The following is a 19,668-nucleotide window of genomic DNA, read 5'->3' on the forward strand; positions in this document are numbered from 1 at the left end:
GAGAAGATAATGAAGCACTAAAATAATCCTTTTCAAGTATTATTTTTAACCTGCTATAGTGTTTAGTAATTGGTTCATTGCAGCTCAGGTATCAGTGGGTTCCTCACTGCCATGTGTATAGCAGTCTCATTGACTGAGGAACACAGCTGTACATTGATCACAGTGTGTGGTTTATCCCCTTCTGTTTTGCCATGAGTATTAAAGAGAGTTCCAGATCTGGATGATTGTGATGACTTGAGAGGAAGTGACTAAGACAGCGTCTGTCTAAATTGCACGTATTGTTGTGTGTCACCATCAGATATCTAATGGCTTCCTTGGTCGTTTGGGTGTTTTTCCTTCTATTGTTTTTGGTTTTAATATTGGAAAGGATATAATACGTTCTCATATTGATCAGTGACCCTGAATGGCATATTCACGTGTCTTAATAATGTATCTCAGTTGAGCAATGACTAATTTAAGATGTGTAGAAGAAATCCAGTGACATCCATTTCCATGCAGTATTAAAGATATAACATGTAAAAATAGTAATGTAAAGAATAAATGCTATTCTTGTAGTGTAAGTACTGTTCTATTTAAACAGTATTCTACTGCTCTATTAAGAAATGAAAGATGTAGTCAGCCTTGCCTTAAAGTAGTCCATGTTAAAGAGCAGATAACAAATCATAGCTGAAACTTTAGAATTTATAGTAGTGGTAGAATTTCAACCCCCGAATGGATCAGTTTCCACGCTAAGTGAACACTTTATTGTCTTTCCAGATGAAGACTGTTAGTGTTGCCTTAGTTTTGTGCCTAAATGTCGGCGTGGACCCTCCTGACGTGGTGAAGACCACTCCGTGTGCCCGCCTGGAGTGCTGGATAGGTAAGTTGAGAGCTGCTGTGTGGTCATCTCAAAGTTGTGTGCTTCATGAACTTCAAACTGGGGTGAGCTGAAGGAAGTCTGGTGGATGATTTGTATGTGTCCATCAGCAACTGCTGCCATAGGTCACCTTTTCTGCTTTATTTTAAAATGAGATATCATAGAGAAAGAAGAACAAGCTGCTAATTACCTACCTGCCCTTTTTTTTTTTTAATTGCTGTAGACTTATAAGTATCTAAGGAGATTTCTGAGCTGTTACATCTTTAGTGTAAAAACCTCTTTGCTCTGCAAAGGTTTACAGTCACCCCATCTCACGTGATAGAGAAATGTCTTTAATATGTGTGGACTTCACTGCATTTTGAGGCGACAGCTCTGAGGCTGTTTGAATTGGGAGTGTAAATTCAGAAGAGCTGGAGCTATTCCCAAGAATGTCTTCCGGCAGTGCCTACACACAGGCTTTTTATTTTGATGTAGCTTTGGGTGACTTCCTCATTCTTTGTTAGGAAGCCAAAAGTTTCCTTGCTTTTAACACTGTGTGATGCTCAAGAAGGGGTAAGTCTGAAATACCTCGTGTAAGAAAATGAAGATATCTGGATTCCATAGGGGAATGGGAAATATCCAGTCTTTAGCAAGTGACACACGCAGAACTATAATCCTACCCCTTGAGGTGCATGATAGGCTGCAGTAGCAAATTTATCATTGTACAAATTAAACTTATTGAAAAAACAAAACAAGAAACTGAGAAACTTTCAGAACGTCTCATTTCTAACTTGCTTTATGAATCTGCAGCATCTCATTATGGTGCTTTTTTAACCAAAAAATGCTGATGACTTTATAGCAATTAAAAAACCATGAGCATGCACTAACAAATATGTCTAGTCAGTGGAGAGAACAGCTCCTCGTTTCTCACTTGTACATGGGTAGAGAGCAAAGAGAACGAGGAGTATTGCAGAGTCATTAAAATAAAGTTATTAGTGCTTATCATTAACAAAGAGAATTTTGAATGCAGTTTTTTAATTAAATTTTTAGTGCATTTCTGCACAAGCATTCGTTTCCATTTCTTCTTCCTTCAGAAACTTAAAGCTGTGTAATCTGCAAAAATATCCTTGTTTTCCCTTCTGTATAGTGGTCTTAGGAGAAGCTAATGGTGTGTATTGTGGAAGCATAATGTCTCTGCCAGATGTAGAAGCAAGTGTGGAAAGCATTTTGGGGCTGTTGCTGTTACTGAAGGCTGAGCTGCGATCATCAGCCTGTGCACTCTGGTAACAAATGGCCATCAGCATCTCTGCCAGAAACCAGCTGCAGTTCCTGCTGTGTTTCCAGATGTGCCTTTGGAACATCAGGAGCGTTGTGGTTCTCTCCAGAGCTTGGCCATGGATGGTGTTGTGCAGGGCTGGTGCTGCTGGAGGCTCAGGGAGCTCAGCCTTGTCACCTTCAGCCTCCTTCACTGCCTGAGTTGGCAATGTTCATTGCTCTGAAGGCCCTCCCAGGTCCACCAAACTGTTCAGCTCAATGGTATCTGCTTGAAACTTGCTTTAAATATCAAGGGCTCTGTTATGGTTGAGAGTGCCGGAGATTACAGAGATACATGGAGATAAGTGCTGAAACTGCAAGGTCTGCAGAGAGGATTGAAGTGTTTGTTCTGTTCTGGTGGTGCTTCTGGAGCAGCAGCTGCAGCTAAGCTGAAGGAAGTGTGTATCTTAAAGCCTGAGCAGAAAAACTGCTTGTGTTTGTTTTCTGTCTGGCAAAATGCAGACAATGTGTTACCTCAAGTTGTTCTGCATCAGGATAATGTATTTCAAATAAAATCCTGGCTTTAATGCATGTAAGAGATTCTGCTTTCATCATACCTGTTTTGCTTTTGAGGGTATGAGATAGAATATTCATAAAGATGATATTAAAAATGTCATCGATTCGGTGAATTGCTTTTAAAATAATTTGTATTAAATTTTCAGGTATTAACTTCTAGATTTTTGGAAACTTGTTAAGTGTCAATTATATGGCCGTGATTTCTGAATGAAGCACATAAGCTGTTATCTTACTCGCTCTGGATTGTAGTAATTACCTGGTGATAAAATTAACTTCTTAAAGTGGTTAAATATTTGATGATTTTTTCTTGATAAATGCAAAGTCGCGCTTCATTTACTACCTTCGCTTCCTGCTTCAGACACTACACACCATTTGTGATACTTATGTAAACTGTTTCGATTTTGGTCATTATTTACTACAGAAACCTCCTGTCAATATTAACAGCAACAAGTGTTAAGCCTCGCTTCTCTTTCAAAACAGTTGTATTGATTACCTTTGTGAGGCCTTCTTCCACATTAGATAGGCTCTAGTGGTTTTTAATTGGTGTTTGAATGAAGAATTTGGGTCTCCCAGGTTATAGATCTGAATTTTACAAAACCATAGCATGGATTTGCTAAAGGCTTAAATGCATATAGAAGTGGAAATGATTTTGTCCTCTTGACAAGCTGAGTGATTTAACCGTGGTCAAAAAGACTCGTTTGCATTTTATTTCCTAGATCCTCTGTCCATGGGTCCTCAGAAAGCTCTGGAAACCATTGGTGCGAATTTGCAGAAGCAGTATGAAAACTGGCAGCCAAGGGTAAGTATTCCTGGGGTTTCCCCTGTGAGCTGCAGGCATGGTGCTCCTCCAGAGCTGCTGCTCAGCTCTTATTGAATCCAAGCACCATACCTGTTACAGAGCATGGTATCTGGCTGCAGTGGTTGCTGCCATCATCCATCCATGTGAATAAATTCTCACAGTCTGCCAAACTATCCAGTTCTCAAGCTGACGTCTCTCTTGGCTGGTGCTTAATTCAATCATGTCTGGGATGTTTGTTTTAAGTACTGTGTTCTACAGCTGAATTCTGAATTCTAAATTCTCCCGTCTTTATTTTTGAGATGTTCTCTGATCTTTCATTCTGAGTTTGTGGTTCCCTCTGTAATAAAAATGTGTGTTTGCCCTCAGCTACTTCAGAAGTGTGTGTCCCAGTGCTCATCAGTGCTGTTCTGAACTTGGTGATTGGAAGGAGTCAATGTGGTGCAGTTAGTAGTGGAGGAAAGCTTTTGGTTTTGGTGACTTCAAAGCTTTGTTAATGTCTAATTCAAACTAGATAGGGTTGGTTATAGTTTGTATATAAGCTTTCGTAGGATGTGGGTTTAAGTTTTTGAAAGTGAGTGTTCTGAATAATAACATAAAGAGGAAGTTGAAGGTGGCATTGCTGGCTTTTAGGGGAAATGTGTTGCTTCTGGGTGCTTCAGAGTGCATGGTTTTGTGCTTCTCTGTAAATAAACTGCTCGGAGGTCACCAGAAGGAAGTGTTATGTCTGTAGCATGCTTCAATTGAATACAGGAATCAAGCTGTAGCATCGTGCTCACAATTAATATTCCCCAGTACATTTGTGTCCTTATCTGTATGCTGTAGGCAGTCTGGGTCAGAATATTCCTCTTCAAACTATCTCTGCTATTGACTACTAAAGCATGAACTTATGATTATAAACAAATAACGTGCAACCCAAACAGAAATAATAACTCAATTGAATGAGCTTGCCTGTAGATTTGCCTTTTCCCTTATGGAGCAGCACTAATTCTAAGGTCTTCATTTTAAGGAGGTATGGATAAGGGGACCCTGTTGTATTTCTCCTTGTTTTCTTTCCCCATGTTTCCCTTTCCTTCATAAAGGACCAATACTTGCGGATAAAAGACAAATGACTTTGACATTATCTTTGCAGTAGTAAACAGTTTTTACCTTTGCTGGGCAATGGGAATGTTTTTCACCAGAAAGGGTCGTTGTGCTGTGTGTGGTTTTGAATAGATGCTGGATGGTTCTTCACTGGATGCATTGAGTCTCTCCTCAGCTTTTGGACTCAAACGTAATGGAATAACTATAGATTCCGAGAAGTATGAACACAAATAAGTGTAGTATGGGTTCTTCACCTCTTACCTGTGTTGGATACTTCTCTGCCCCCTTATTCAGGGGTGTGCAAGTAGAACTGGGTTTATCTTTCATTAGCAGTTTGTTACCTGGGGGAGATCTACTGTATTAAGCAGTGAAATGTTTCCATTAGCAAATCTTTGGGTAATTTGCAACAAAACACTTCAAATGTGAATATCCAGTGGGTATGCTTTTTTCCTGAAGTGTTTTTGGTGTTTGTGTAAGAACGGCTACTCTTGAAGTATATATGATGTGTTTAAGGCAGGAGAATTTCCTTTTGCATTCTTCCTTATGGAGCATTGGCAATTTATTTTAAATTTCTCTCTGCCAGCCCGGAGATTTGGCAGCAAACACAAACAGCATCTGAAAACAAATAGGAAGAGTAAAACATCTCGATGCGAAGGTGACAACAAAGCTCTCTCTGCTCCTTAGCACCACAGTCCATATTAGTGAGGAAGGAGGGCCAGGCGCCTGGAAGCAGCAGGTAAACGCTGTGTGGGCTGAGCTCACGCTGCCTCGTAGAGTTTGCACAAAACACGAGGCAATTACCCAGCTCGGATGTTTGTGTGCAAGGTGCCTGTTCCTTAAGAGTAAATCACAGCCTTTTGAAACATTGCAAAGCTAAACACGTACTGTTTTATTGCACTCTACAGGGCTCTTGAGTTTTCTGCAGTAATAAAGAGAAGTTGATGTGCCATCTGCAATAAAACAATAGGAACATTATTGAATTTCCTAGACCTTTCATATAAATACTAATACAGCTAGTTTTGTCTATTTCTCAGTGTTTTGGAATGGCAGAAGAATTGATGGGAAGAAGACAATTCTGGGAAAACTAGGTGTGTTACTGGTTTGTTACTGTGGCTCCTTAAGCCAGGAAGTGGCTGTCATCGATATCTTACTGTGAATGCACAAATAGTGCTAACTGCTGGTAAATGGATCGTGTCAGTCCTTCCAGGACTGTTTCTATAATAGATGTTGTCTGAGAAGTCCTCTAACATCGCTGCCAGTGCAGCCCTTGTCTGCTTGTAACTGCAAGATGTTGTTCGAATAAATGCCCGTACTTGTTACATACAAATAATTCAGGTGGAAAAGCCTTAAAAGGGACAAGGATGAAAAAAGTCTTTGTTTCTGGGAGCTCCCAGGCTGCACAGCTGATGCATATTTCCCTTCAGGTCTTATCGAGCCCCTTTCTAAATAATTTATCAGCTTGCCGTAGCTTGAAGTATTTCTGCTGATTATATTTAAGACTTTGCTTTATTGTTGTGTAGCTACATAAATTTGTGTGCTGCAGGAGTAAAAAAAACCACTACAGACATTCTTTCATCAGCAAAATACTGCAGTTAAACAATGCTCAGTCATCTCACTGTGATTCTCAGATGAAGGTTTGAACGGGGGAAGGAAGTAGCAGATGACAAAGGTGCAGACACACGGCAAAGAATTCATCTCTGCAGAATGTTTCTGAACAAGTCAGAGCTCTTGCAATTCAATGTGGAGGTAATTCAGGTGCCGGTAAATGACTGGAAAGTAAAATAGATGGCCCTTCTGTATTGCCATGTGCCGGGGGTTTTGATTTCTGCTGGGCGCTGAAGGGGTTAAACGTGAGGGTAATCTGGAAAGCAGGCTCAATTACAGGGGATAAAGGGGGTTGCTTAAGCAGCTGAGAATGAAAGGAGGAAAAGGCAGTGAAAGTGAAGAGCTGGGACCCCATAGTGCAGCTCTGGGAAAGCCTCCTTGTGATGGCTGTGCTTGGGGGTATATGCAGCCTGCTGGGGAGGCTGGAGGAGCTGGGCAGAACCAGGGCACTGGTTATGGGACTTATGTTCCAGTCTGGAGCCTGCAGCATCAGGAGAGTGGCTGTGATAAAGGAGAGCCCTTAGCTGGGATAATGCGTTGTGTCACTTTAATTGCCAGCAATAAAGTACTTGTGAAGTTTCTTTTGGAGATTCGTTTGCTCAATGTTTAGATAAGAAATTGATCGGGTTGGAATGGTACTTCTCTGCTTCTGGTTTCCTTCTATTACCCTTTGCAGAATGCTGCCTGTGTCAGGTGCAGCGTAGCAGTGAATGACTTAGGAGCAGTTTGCTAGTGCTGGCAGTGAGAAATGAGTGTTTTCCACATTGTTTGTTTACGGCTTTACTTTTGGCAACGTTGCAAGTTACACCATTCGAAAGGAAGGAACTTTCCTTAGTTAAAAGTCAACAGTGTTTGTTTGCAAATAGAAAAAACAAACTGAATTGAGAGTGCTGCTGCAGTGAGATGCTTTGTGATGAGTAGCTAATGTGGATCTTCAGGAGCAGAAGCGGCTGTTGCATAAGTCCCAGTTCACATCCATTTATCAGCACTTGCAGAACTCGAGTTGTAATATTATGCTGTAATATTGTACAGAGGACAGAGAGGAGGAGGGTGCAGTTCAGCACTGTGCTGCTGCCCTGCACAGAGCCTGAGCAGTGCTTGAAGGGAGCATGCTTTTCTATGCTCTCTGGGCTGCAGCTCAGAGCCGGGCTGTGGTGCTTCTATACGAAAGCACCAGTTGCCCCTTGTCAAATATGAGGTTGACCTGTGATTTCTGGCTTCATTCTTAGATGCCAGACATTAGTTGTTGTTTTTTTTTTCCCCGCTTGTAATGGACACTTCATTTCTTGGCTTCTGGCTTCCAAAGAAGTGAGTTTCCTTGGTTTCCATTCCTGTGTATTCACCTTCACATGAGAACAGGGCTGTGTAGCCCAAGGCAGAATTGTAGGTTGAATGATGCACGGTTCACATAATTCAGGATCAGGTATGGAGGAGCCTGGAGAATATGCTCATTAAATTTGCATGAAATTACAGCTATTTTTTTCTGTTCAGCTGTGGCTTCTGACCGCTTTCTTTATGTCAAAACTGCCCAGAAAGTTTTGCCTTTCTCTCATCACTGCCTATAATTTGGCACTCTTGTGATCTCTGCTAGTCCAAATGAATTCCAGTCACCCTCCTATACAAGACGCTTTTTGCATCTGATAGAAACTTTCCCAGTTCTACCACTGGCAAGTCAAAAAACTCCATGTTTGTGAGTTTCCTGGAAGAAATCCACCTCAGAGATACTTGCCTTTCTCCATTGGTTGTGAGGTGCATTAACACCGGAGGCACAGGGCTTGCCTCATTTAAAATCAGCATTTTACATATCTGTAAAACCTTTCTTTTCCTGGGGGTTTTTGCCACGTGGGGGTCTTTGCTCAGCTAGTGGTAAGACAGCTCAGGAGCAGATGGTTGTGACTCCCATTGGTGTGCTTTGCTAAGGCTTAATTTCCTTTTAATGGCACTACAGCAGCACACAGGAGCTGTGCCCTGGAGGAGGGCTCTGTGGAGCTGGGCTTTAGTGCTGGGCCCTGTGAGATGTGCAGGTGAGCCAGTGAAGGTGCTGGGGCATGGAACCCTCTGAGCTGCTCTGAGATGCAGCTGACTGGATCTGGTGGGACCTTACTTTGGTGTGGAACCTCTGTTTCAAGCTGAAGGTCAAGTGTGCTGTGGAATTGGGGATTTTTACTTCCTCTGATAAATCACTTAATGGAGTGTGACAGGTTTGTACCTCTCAGAGATGTAACACAGTGAGATCTGTTGTTTGTTGTCTGTGCAGCATCTGTTCCCCAGTCACCTTCCTGTCCTTTTCAGGCCAGCAGCTCTGGGACTTCTCTACTTTCCCTGGTGACAAACAGCACCAGCAAAACCAAAGAACTGAAAACATTGCATCCCAAATAGTTTTATTCTCCCAGCCACTTGCCTAAATAAAACAAAGGAAGGATCTGTCAGTTGCAGTATTGATTTTTCTGGTTCTTGTCTCTATTTTTCTTCTTTCCATTTCTTCTTTTTTGCAAAGACACTCATCTTCACTAATGCTGTATTTTAATTGTCTAAACGCATTCTTGTTAGTATTTCCTTATAGCTCCACCTGAATGGAACTCACTGGAGTGAAGAAGAAAAGAGAGATCAGGAAGGCAAGGCTAGAAATGCTTCTAGGAATCATTTTTAAAGGGGAGGGAGCAGGGTGGTTGAAAAGCAGATTCTGATATTTGTGAATTCCTGCATCCATAGCATCCTTAGTCACTGGGGCAATGCAAGTGATTGCTATGGGTGCCGTCACACAGCAAATTTCCTTCTGTTCCTTCTGCAGCTCTCTTAGCAATGCTTGTATTAGAGTTGCTTACTGTGCAGACAGCAACGTATCTGAACTGCTTAGTCTGGCAGATCTAGGAATGTTTTAGTGTTTCCATCCCATTTAACTTATGTGGTTGTAGCCCTTCCTCACTCAGTTCAAAGAGGTGATGTGATAGAGGAAGAGCTGCTGCAGCAATCCTGTGTTGGGGTGGTAGAACACTGGCCTAAGGGAACTGAGAAAGTTGTTACTCATTTCCAGTAGGAACACCTTTCCCTTTTTAGTGCAGCAATAATAGAAATGTTACTTAAGCTGTGGCTGTATATCTTTTTTTTTTCATGTTGTTTTGAGACTCCTGGCAATATTTATGTCCAGTTGTGCTCAATTATGCAGGTTTTCAAATAAATTTTTCTCCTTTTTTTTCCCCCTTTCAATCTAATACCACATGGTGTGTGTTGCCTCTTGCAGCTTGCATCCACCAATGAGCGATGGTCTCAGAGGAAATATCTCAGACAATGCAGAGAAATTACTTTATTTGGTGGCACATCTTCAAGGGAACAGTGACTCCTTCCTGATCAAACAAAGCTTCTTCCTTCTCCCTTCTGTTCTGCTTCCCAACAGGTTTGTCTTCATTTCAAAGGAAGTGCAGCCAAGACAGATGATCATTTTAAGCCTCAACCTTCTTGTGCGTGTTTTCTGTTGTTGATGCTGTTGTTTCCCTCATTAGATATCTTTGGGCTTTGATACGGTTTCTGAGGTTTCATTCCTTGCATTGCTTCCCTCTGCCTAATTAATTGCTAAGTTGCCTGCTGCACATCAAAGGTTGAGCATTTCCTAAAGAGTAACTAGTTAAGCATGAAAACTAATTGGACACATGACCTAATTATTGGTCTCTCTGTGAGTCATCCTTTGCCTTTATTTCTGTGGGATCTTTCTTTTAAAACAACAACAAATACTAATTGCTTCCGCGGAAGAAATATTACAGAGTTGCAAAAGGGAAAGTGGAAAGAAATGTGTTCTTGGTTTCCTTACCCTGGAGATGTAGGAGAGTGTATTTAGAGGGGGGAAAAAAAGGGAAAATCCCAATAACGTTGTGACCTTGTTTAACAAACCTCACTTTAACTATGAGGACTACGTTTGCTGTCTTTGTTTCCCACCAGCCTCTTGGATTTGGCAGCTATTTCAGGCTCTGTGAAACTTTGCTGTATCAATCCTTCGCTGTCTTGTTAAAGATCAACTGTCTTTAGCACAAGCTGGCTTTCATTTTCTTCTGGGAAAAAAAAACAACGTCCCTCTTAGAAGAGGGGTCAACAAGTATAAGTGCCAAAAGCAATTATTCCTGTTCTTATTCCATGTGAGAAACTGTTGTGGCATCACAGTGAGTTTGGTGTTAGCCCTGTGCTGTTTTTGTAAAGTATCAGAGAAGAACAAGTAGTTCAGTCAGAAATTGGGAATGTAATCGATAGCGAATGGCACCTTCCTGTGTCTTGTGAATAATGTGAAGAAGGCTGGGGCACATCCTGGTAAGCAGAGATGCTGGAGAGGTCAGGCAGTTGGGCTAGGTGGTCTTTGGAGGTCCCTTCCAACTGAACTGTTCTTGTGGGGGGAAGAGGAAAAAGCCCAAGGTGGAAAGAATAGGTACAGGTATGGGCTGGTGTGAAGATGCGTGTTCTGAAGCTGTGAAGACAAAGCAGTCGCATTAAGTTGTTTTGGGATCTGAACTGTTAATGCATTGCAGATCAGCAGTGATCTGGCATTCTGGAGCTAAGTCAACAAACTTGCAAAATCAAGTGAAGTGGGAAAACCCTCTGGGTCTTGCTGAAAGCTGCAAGCACTGCAGGCAGCAGTGACCTTGAAGGGGGGAGTTGGGCACTAAGTCTTGAAAGGTAAGTTTGAATCACAATGAAAAGGACTTTCAGCTTACAAGCAAACAAAATTCTTGCATTTTATTGTCAGTGATGCACTAATGTGACAGCTGAAGTTTGAAGAGCTCTCTGAAATTAGCAGATTTTGGAGTCATTAAACTGCTCAGGCAGCTGCTGGATGCTGATCCCTGCCTCAGGTGTGTTGTGTGAGGGAGATCTGCCTCTCACCTGCTTTTCCTTCACTGTACCACCCAGCACCCGAGCTCCTCTTAGTTCTGAGATCCTTTATTTGACTCAGTGACTGTGCTTTTTCTTGTTTTACTTGCTATGGTCTTCTGATAGTAAGATCCATTCTGATGCTGTGTGCTTCTTCTTTGTTTTGCTTTGTATTTCCTCACCAAAATGAGGCCAGAATTGGCAGAGAAGTAAGATTTTTGTGTGTTAAGAGTGCTTCCATACAACCATTGTACTCTTAATGTCTGCTTGTCGCAAGATGCAAAGAAAGACCTGATATTAGAAAGGCTTCTTGACAGAGATAAGCAGCTCTGCCTGCTCAAATCTGATTAACGTTTTTCTGTAATTACCACCCAGCCTCCGTGTGACCTATTTAAAAATACCTTGTCTTTGTGTTCGGTGGGGAGGAGCATCCTGCAGGGCCGTGCTCTGCCCAGTGCTCCTTTCCCATGTAGTGCCACTGGATGAGGATTCATCTCTGCAAAGCTGGACACAAATAGCACTTTACTGGGCACCTTATGCTGTGTTCTGCACAGACAGCAGAGCTCTGTGCAAACTGGTGTTAAGAGAAAGCAGTTTGCATTTGTCTTCCTGCTCACATCTCTAAGGCAGAATGAGAAAAGCCTGAAGTACTATAATTTCACTCTTACTAATTTAAAAGCATAGACCTCTGAATGTTTGGTTTTCTTTTCCCTCTCCTGACCCATTAGGATGTTCCTTAATTTGAATGCCACTTTGTGAAACAATTGTTTTTATTTAATTGGAGGACTTGAAAAATCTAGCTAATTATTTAGCATAGATATCAGCTCCTATCCTGGTTTCACTCTAGGCTGAGTAGTATGTCCTGCTGAGGAGCTGCACGTGGGCCAGTGTATGGAGCCAGCAGTCTGAGGCTTCGCTTCCACATCAGGCTGTGGTCCTGCAGCCGCAGTCAGGTCCTGCCTGAGCTCTCCATTTGTATTTAACAGGAAGACACAGAGCCTGAAACATTAAAGAGCTCTTAAAATAGATGTTATAAAGAAGGAATAGCACTAAAATGACACCGTCGCTGAGGAGCCGTGTTGACTAAGTCGGTTTTAAAGATGTGTCCTGGTCTGTACTTAAAATCCTGTTAGCGTATTTTGTGATGTGACCTGTCAGAGCCGTCAAACTACCATCAGACTGAGGAAAGGGGTCTGGTATTGGAAAGCAATGAAGTTCTTTTACCCATTTCTGTTGTTTATTTACATAGGTACCTCAAAATGTTTATTTTACCTCAATATGTTTATATTAGGGAGGTCTCCTTACAATACAGTATGGGCTGATAGGTGAAATTTCAGTATATTCCAGTACAGCTCTGTAGCACACAGCATCTCATGGTTGCTGAGGAACACAACTGTCTCCCAAATCTGCTGCAGCAGATGTTCGAGGTCAGTACTCCTGGTTTTTGTCTTCCCTGTCAACATCGGTTCTTCTTAACAGGCCACTCAAAGGTATTTTTGGGGAAGTGTTGTTGAATACCGAATCCACACAGTGAGGATTAGGTACTTTAGAATTCATTTCACATTGGACTTAAAAGCAAGGTCAGAGACTCTGCAGAGGAAAGGTAAAGTCACTGTGCTGCTGACTACAGTCAGGTGAATAAATGTTCCACCCTCCCAGCTTAGCTCTAGTAATGCATTTTGTCCTGGACATCCAGCAAATTAAGCTGTTTAAGTGTTGGCTGCTTGTGAATATATTATCATGTAGGAGATGAGATGGGTTTTTGAAACGCAGCTGGATGCCTACAAGGAATTATCTACGACTTCCAAGAGTATTTCTTGTGTTTGGTTTAGATCGTAAAGAAGCATCCATAAGTAGAAGTATTTCTTCATTGTAATTAGTATTTTTTCAAGCTCTTGGTAAATGACAACCAGATGTTTTGCATTGACTGGACAGAGTTTGCCTAACAGTTTGAAGCATGCTTATAGCTGCAGCCTTCTTGGGCTGTTGGTGCAAAAATAAGAGTGTTTTTGTACACTTCACAGTTTGTCTACTTTTTTGATGTGTTTCCAAAGCCCGTGTAATTTCAGGATCCTAAATCTTTCTTTGATGTGAGGAAAAAAATGTGTTTTAGTAAGTATTAAAATCAAATGGCTGTAAATCACAGGGCTGGGATATTAATCACAGTTTTGAAGTAACCAAAGAGCAAAGTGCTTTCTCTAGGAATGAAGGATGTCGCTTCTCACTAAAGCAGCTCCAACATCAGAAGACCTGGAAGGAGGCCAGCGCGCTGTCGGGGAGAAGAACAAGTGTCGAAATTAAGAGATCACAAAGCTCATAGTAATGAAGTTAATTTTAAGGAAATTAATGAATGGAAAACAACTAGGAGTGCAGGTTGTTGGGAGCATGAGCTGCTTGTTAGTGTGATTGGAGAGAACTTGGGAACGAAACCCTTTGGGGAAGGGGACTTGGGGTAGGTTCCTTGGGGGTGGTGGGGCTGCTCAGTGCTGGGGTTGAGCTTGGTGTGTTGTGATGCGATGTTGGTGTTGCACGGTGCCAAACATCCCTTGCAGTGTCTCAGGGACCTCGCTCCTGCAGACAAGAAGTGCTTCTCACCCTCCTGTCTGCTCTTAAGCAAGTCTTTGTACAGGGACTTCTCTGCAGATCCTGCGCTGTGCCCAGCAGTGAGCCAGGGCTGCCACCTGGCCGGCAGGTCTGTGCTGTGGGCACGCGGAGCACACGTGATGTGGATATACATAGCAGTTATTAGCTCTATTTCTGTCGGTGGCACAGAGAGTGGTTTTTCCTCAGGCTTATCTGCTGAAAAGGTATGCTGTCCTTATGAACACTTTTTCATGCAAATCTTTTAATAAGCCTTTAGAAAGGATGACGGTAACAAAGTGTTCCTGACCCATGGCTATAAAAGCTATTGCAGACTGGGGCTCACCTTGCCTTTTTTGGGGGGGTTCTCTAGAGCCACTTTGCTGTCCTGTGTTATGGATGTGCTGGTTACCACTGCAATATTCATACCCTAAAGCTGATGTCTAAAATGGTACTGAAAGCTTACACAGATTGTGATGTTTTGAATTCATTACCTGGCATAGTGCACATATATTGAGATTGTCTTCATGATGAATAGGCTTAAAATGGTTAAAAAACAACAAAGGAGGCGATACTCCTTGTCTGTGGACTTTGTTTCTGTAATGGAGGTGCAGGTTGGCAGAGCTTTTATGCAAGCGCAGAAATCAGCCCAGAAAGCACAAGTGTGGAGATGTAGCTATGCTATAGTTTGAGTAATCTCTGATGTTTTCACCTTAATTCATTGCCATGTAAACAGGCCCATTCTTGTTGCTGACCCTTTTCATTTTCTAAATGGCTATGTTATTCAGAATGCCTTTTTAATTATACTAACCCAAACACAGAAGCTGTAGCACCACTCTTTGAAGGAATTACGCTTTGGGAAGACCAGTGCCAATCTTTTTTCATTGTTTTAAATGCTTCCAGTGTGCTAAAAAATTAATGTTTTTCAAGAAGTGTCCATTATGCTGCCTTGCTGTGTGGTGTAACAGCCATGGAATGATCTGGCTGTGAGCTGCCTGACAGACACCAACCTGCTTTATGGCTAAGCCAGGGTTTGTTCCAGCCGCTCGGAGGACGTGTTGCATCGAGCTGACAGCTGCCCTATAAAGCGTGCAATCTGGATTAATTCAATTCTGCTTTTATCACTTCGCAAAAGAGCAAATCCACTGTTTGTGGTGGTTGTCATTAGCAGACCTTCAGCTATTGCAGGTGCTTTTTCAGACCCTGGGCTGGAGCTGCTGATCTTCCTCTGCCTGGAGCTGCTGCTGGATCCATCCTGCAGGGCCATTCCTCTGTGTGTCTGCTGAGGCTCAGGCCATGGGGGCAGGGGGATGGAACTGGGCACAGCAGTGCTTCAGCAGTTCCCTTGTTGCTTCAGGACCCTCTGCTTTGTCCCCCTCTTCTATTTGGACCCCTCATTACAAGATGGACTTTGAGGTGCTGGGGCATGCCCAGAGAAGGTCTGGAGCACAGGTCTTATGGTGAGCAGCTAAGGGAGCTGGGATGGCTCAGTCTGGAGAAGAGGAGGCTCAGGGGAGAGCTCCCTGCAACTCTCTGGCTTGGGGTTGTAACGAGGTGGGGGTCAGCCTTTGCTCCCAGGTAACAGTGATAGGATGAGAGGGAATGGCCTTTGTCCCTCCAGCTGCTGGCCCCATTGCTCTTGCTCCTTGGTAACTTATTTCTTTGAAAGCCTTTCATAGTTCCCTTTCTCAAAGCTGGGCGTCGTTCCAAAAACATTCTCTTGCAATAATTAGATTGCTTTGATTCCTTTTAATTAAATCATGCTAAGTAGGCTGTCTGCGCGTGCGGCAAAGTCTCAGGTTTAATGCGTCTTTCTGCATTTGGAAACTGGGGTTCAGATTGGATCCAAATTGCAGAGCACAGCATCCCACTGTGTCCCCTTCTGCAGAGGTTCACCTTGAGCAGCACAGCTGCTGCGAGGAAGGAAGTGGGGAAGATTATTACAAATCAGCATAAGGAATAATTGGGCCATACTGAGAGAGGGTGTTGGATGCAGCGTAGGAAGCGCAGCGCTTGTGGAGGTTTGGGGGCAGCTGCTACACAAAGCCTTTAACACGGGTCATCTGATTTGTTTTCATCCCATTGAAAGTAAAAGGAAAACTTGTCATTAGGTAGCGGTTCCAAGGCAGAGCCATTCATTTAGGCACAAAATCCATAGAACCGTGGGAATGACTTTATGCAGCCAATAACTACTGACGTCTCCCAGTGGGATAGAAGTTGGTGAATTGGTTTTCTCTCTCCAGTCAGACTCATCCCGGGCTGGGTCCTGTTACCTCCTGCTGATCAGGGAACACAGCATTGTTTTATTTACCCTCTGAAAGATCTACATCCCCCTGAAACTGGTGGGGCAGTGGTGGGAAGAAGTGGTGAGACAACACACTTTCATCACTCACAGATGCAATGTTGTAGTCAAAACAAATGCATGGAGCTGATGTGGGGATGGGATGTGCTGCCCTGCTCCTTGGTTCCAGGTGGGAGAGCTGCAGGAACCTCTCAGTACAGGAGATGGGAAATAGTTCTGTGTATTTTAATGATCTGGAGTCAGCTATTATTTATTCATTGATATTGATGACTTTATAAGATGTTCTCAAGTTTTTACTATCCCAAACTCATTAATTAATGATAGTAACATCTTCTAATTAGAAGTGCTAAGCAGTAACTTGTTGTCCTTGCTTAGCAGCATTATATGAATGTGCATCCCACTAAAGACAGTCTTTCATTTCCCATAGGAAAGTATCCTGCTGTCCTTAATCTGCAAGCATTTATAAAGCCTCTGCTGAACAAAAGATTAAAAGCATTGCAGGGAAAAAATAGGATTTTTTTTGTCTTTTTTCATGCAAACTGTAGTTTCTCCTTCAAGTTTGCTATTTAGCCTGTTTTGTCATAATATCTATAGCTATCTCTATCTATGTCTGTGTTGCAGGGAGAAAGCACTTCTGCCTTTTGTGTTACAGATGACTGTGGTTACAAATGGGAGCTCTCCAGGGCTGATGAATGCTGCTTTGGTCTCTGTTCTCCCACCTTCCCCTTTGAATTTGAAAGCTTTCCTTCTTGAAGGAGGGAGCAGGACTGCTGGCAGTAGGACTCAGCCTGTCTAGGAATGGGCATAGCTACATTACTTTTAACACAGCACTAAGTAGGCAAAGTGTGCGATGGCTCAGCAGAGTATTTGTTGGTGTGTATTCAGCCTTAGGTTATTGGGAAAACACCACTGTCTCAGAGGGCATCAAATGAAATAGTCAGCTGCCCCTCCACCCCACAGCTGGTATCCCCAGCCTCATCAGATCAACAGGCGCTGGACTTGTAATTACAGCACTTTCTCTCCTGATATTTATTCCAAATCATTGAAAAAGGTCTTGAAAAGCCTTAAAAAAAAAATAAAAAGAGAGATCATCCGGTCTACTTCGTTACCCAGATATCCATTTATTGTATCGTGCACCTGAGTGATGTGTAATAAACTGAAGCTGGGAAGCCCTGGGCTGACAGGTAGGTGATTGTCTGCTTATTTACAGGCTCCCTCCTCTCCTTTTCATTCTCCTCCACCTTGTGTTTCTGAGTGTGTAAATTATGTGTTTACAGTTGGGGTCTTTAGATCTACAGCCTTTAGTTTTAGGGTATGAATTCACTTCCATTAATTGCGAGCTGTATTTAATATTTATGCTAACAGGGCGTGAGGAGTGTTCCAATGAGCATGTTCTCCTTCAAAAAAGGGGAGCTGAAAAATTACCAACCACTCAGCTTATAGTGCCTGGTGAAGGTGCCAGCAGGCAGAGCGTGATTTAAGGTGCACGTTTTTGCACATCAGCACCTTGATAACAACGCTGAAAGGGGAGAGAAAGACGTGATGGGCCGACCGTGCTAAGATTAATGCAGCCTCTTACCTTTACTTAGTGCGAAGTCCCCAGGAAGGATGAGTGTGTCAGATCACTGGCTCTTTCTTAGTATTTTTTTTTTCCATTTGCTTGCTTTGCTTCATGGCTGTAATCATGCAAATAATACCATTCATTCAATCCATCCTGCCTACTGGCTTGTGGTACTGCATATTAATTGAGCAGCATGATATCTATTTTTCAAGCTGCACAGATAAGCAAAACATTTTTATATTAAATAAAGCTCTTCGTGCCTTTTCCTATGATATTTTTAAGACTTTCTTATCCTTGCGTGCTATAGAAGAAAGGTTAAAAAGCATTAACTTCTGAGACCTTGACTTATAAGCAGGCTTTCAACAGCAGGTTTGGTAGATGTGTGCATACAATTGTCCTACTCTTAGACCTGGTGGTTCTTTATTTCAATACAGCAGTGTTTTTTAAGCCATTGTGATTCTGGATTCTCAGTCTGTCTGGAAGTTTGAAGAAGAGAGAGAGGTACAGGCTTTTATCTTTCAGAGGACAGCTGGAAGACTCGCTGTTATTATTTGGCCTTGCTTCAAGAAAATGCACGACAAACCAGCTTACTACATAGACATCTTGAACTTAGTTGTACGAAAATGTTTTGAAGTATTGGGTTCTTTTAACAGGCGTGCTTGTTTGGTTTTTTTTCCCCCTGAATGTAGAAATGTGCTATGAATCACAAGCTTGTTGAGTTAGGTGGTTAGGAACAATAACACGGCGTCCATTCCCAAGGCTGTGAGAGTGAGCCCAGGTGCTTCCAAAAGCAGGCTGAGGGCTCTCGATTGCTTTGTCCTCTTCTCACTTCTGTGGGAATATCAGGTTCGTGTGTGGGTTGTTCTGTCAGCATGTATCCCCATACACCAAGTGGAGGGTTACCTTGTTGATATAGATGTCCTGTAAACATTTTGTCATCTTTTTCCAGTGTAGCAATGTATAGAAACACTTCTGTCTTAAATAGTTGCCTGCACCTTAACTAGACTTTTTATTAAGCATTTATGGTTAATGACCCTGTATGTTCACAGGCCAGGTACAAGCAGAGCCTGGATCCAACAGTGGATGAGGTGAAGAAGCTGTGCACATCCCTGCGGCGCAATGCCAAGGAGGAGCGGGTGCTGTTCCACTACAATGGGCATGGTGTGCCCAGGCCAACGGTGAATGGGGAGATCTGGGTCTTCAACAAGGTGAGAAGCAGTGCTAAAACAGCTGAATCTCCTTCATGGCTGTGTAAATGCTCATGGTGCTCTGACGGATGTGGTCAGTGGGTACGGTGGGATGGGTTGGGGTTGGACTTGGGGAACTTAGAGATCTTTTCCGACCTTAGTGATTCCATGAAAACTCAGCTAACTGAATAAGCATTGTTCAAATTGCATGAGGTTGATGGAGGAAGATGATAAATCATACAATTAGCTCTCGTTCCAGATTAGAGAGTACTAAGGAACCTGTTATTTTTTTGTGAAGACTTGCCACTTCTGTTTAGCCGTGATTTGTACAGCTATGTAGATCCCATGCAACACCTTTCTGGTGATATCAGGTGTGATATAAATGCGATAGTAAAGCTATTTAGTGTTCTATTAAAGGTAACTGATTTAGAAGGGAGTCTTAGGAAAGTGTGAGGTACTGCTGGTAGCGGGGGAGTGCATCCAGCTGACACAGCTTGCAGGGATTCGCTCCTATTTTATTTCAGGAACATACTGAACTTCTTTTCTCATACTTCTCATGTATTATTTTTGTAATTGAATGAGCATTCAATAATAGCTTGAAAGAGCAAGGAGAGAAAGGCAGGGGAGAAAGTGCAAAAGGGCATCACTTTATTCTGGTGCATCTCTACTGGAGGCTCGATTAGTATTCTGACCACCATCCTAAATGATTATTTTGAAGCCGATTTTGGTGTTTAAGAACAAATAGCAGTGACCTTCTTCTTACTTAACAGCCAGTGGGTAATAAATAAGCCAGTAAGAATGCTGAGCAGAATGTGTTACACATGGAAGAAGAGGAAATTACTGCTCAATGAAGTTGTGTGCTGTGCCAAATGCTTTATTAAGAGCTTACTGGGTGTTTGCCAGTTTGCCTGCAGTTTCAGCTGGGGAATGTGGTGTGGGCTCCTCCGGTGATGAAGAGCTGAGGTCTTTTATGTATCTTACAGACTGCAGGAAAAGTACCTAAATCGTCATAAACATGGACAAGTAACAGTGAAA

General features: G+C 42.6%; 1 protein-coding gene across 5 annotated transcripts in view; it reads left to right on the forward strand.

Annotated features, from left to right (window-relative positions):
- The window catches only part of RPTOR (regulatory associated protein of MTOR complex 1), a 113,313-nt gene that overhangs the window by 7,829 nt on the left and 85,816 nt on the right, over window positions 1-19,668 (forward strand). For all 5 annotated transcript variants that reach the window (XM_015880020.2, XM_015880022.2, XM_015880023.2 and 2 more), the window contains exons 2-4: window positions 757-859; window positions 3,382-3,464; window positions 18,496-18,654. In XM_015880020.2, coding sequence (XP_015735506.1) covers window positions 757-859; window positions 3,382-3,464; window positions 18,496-18,654 — 345 coding nt within the window. The remainder of the gene's footprint in view (window positions 1-756; window positions 860-3,381; window positions 3,465-18,495; window positions 18,655-19,668) is intronic.

This window comes from Coturnix japonica, chromosome 18 (genome assembly GCF_001577835.2).
Source record: "Coturnix japonica isolate 7356 chromosome 18, Coturnix japonica 2.1, whole genome shotgun sequence".
Classification (NCBI taxonomy): Eukaryota; Metazoa; Chordata; class Aves; order Galliformes; family Phasianidae; genus Coturnix; species Coturnix japonica.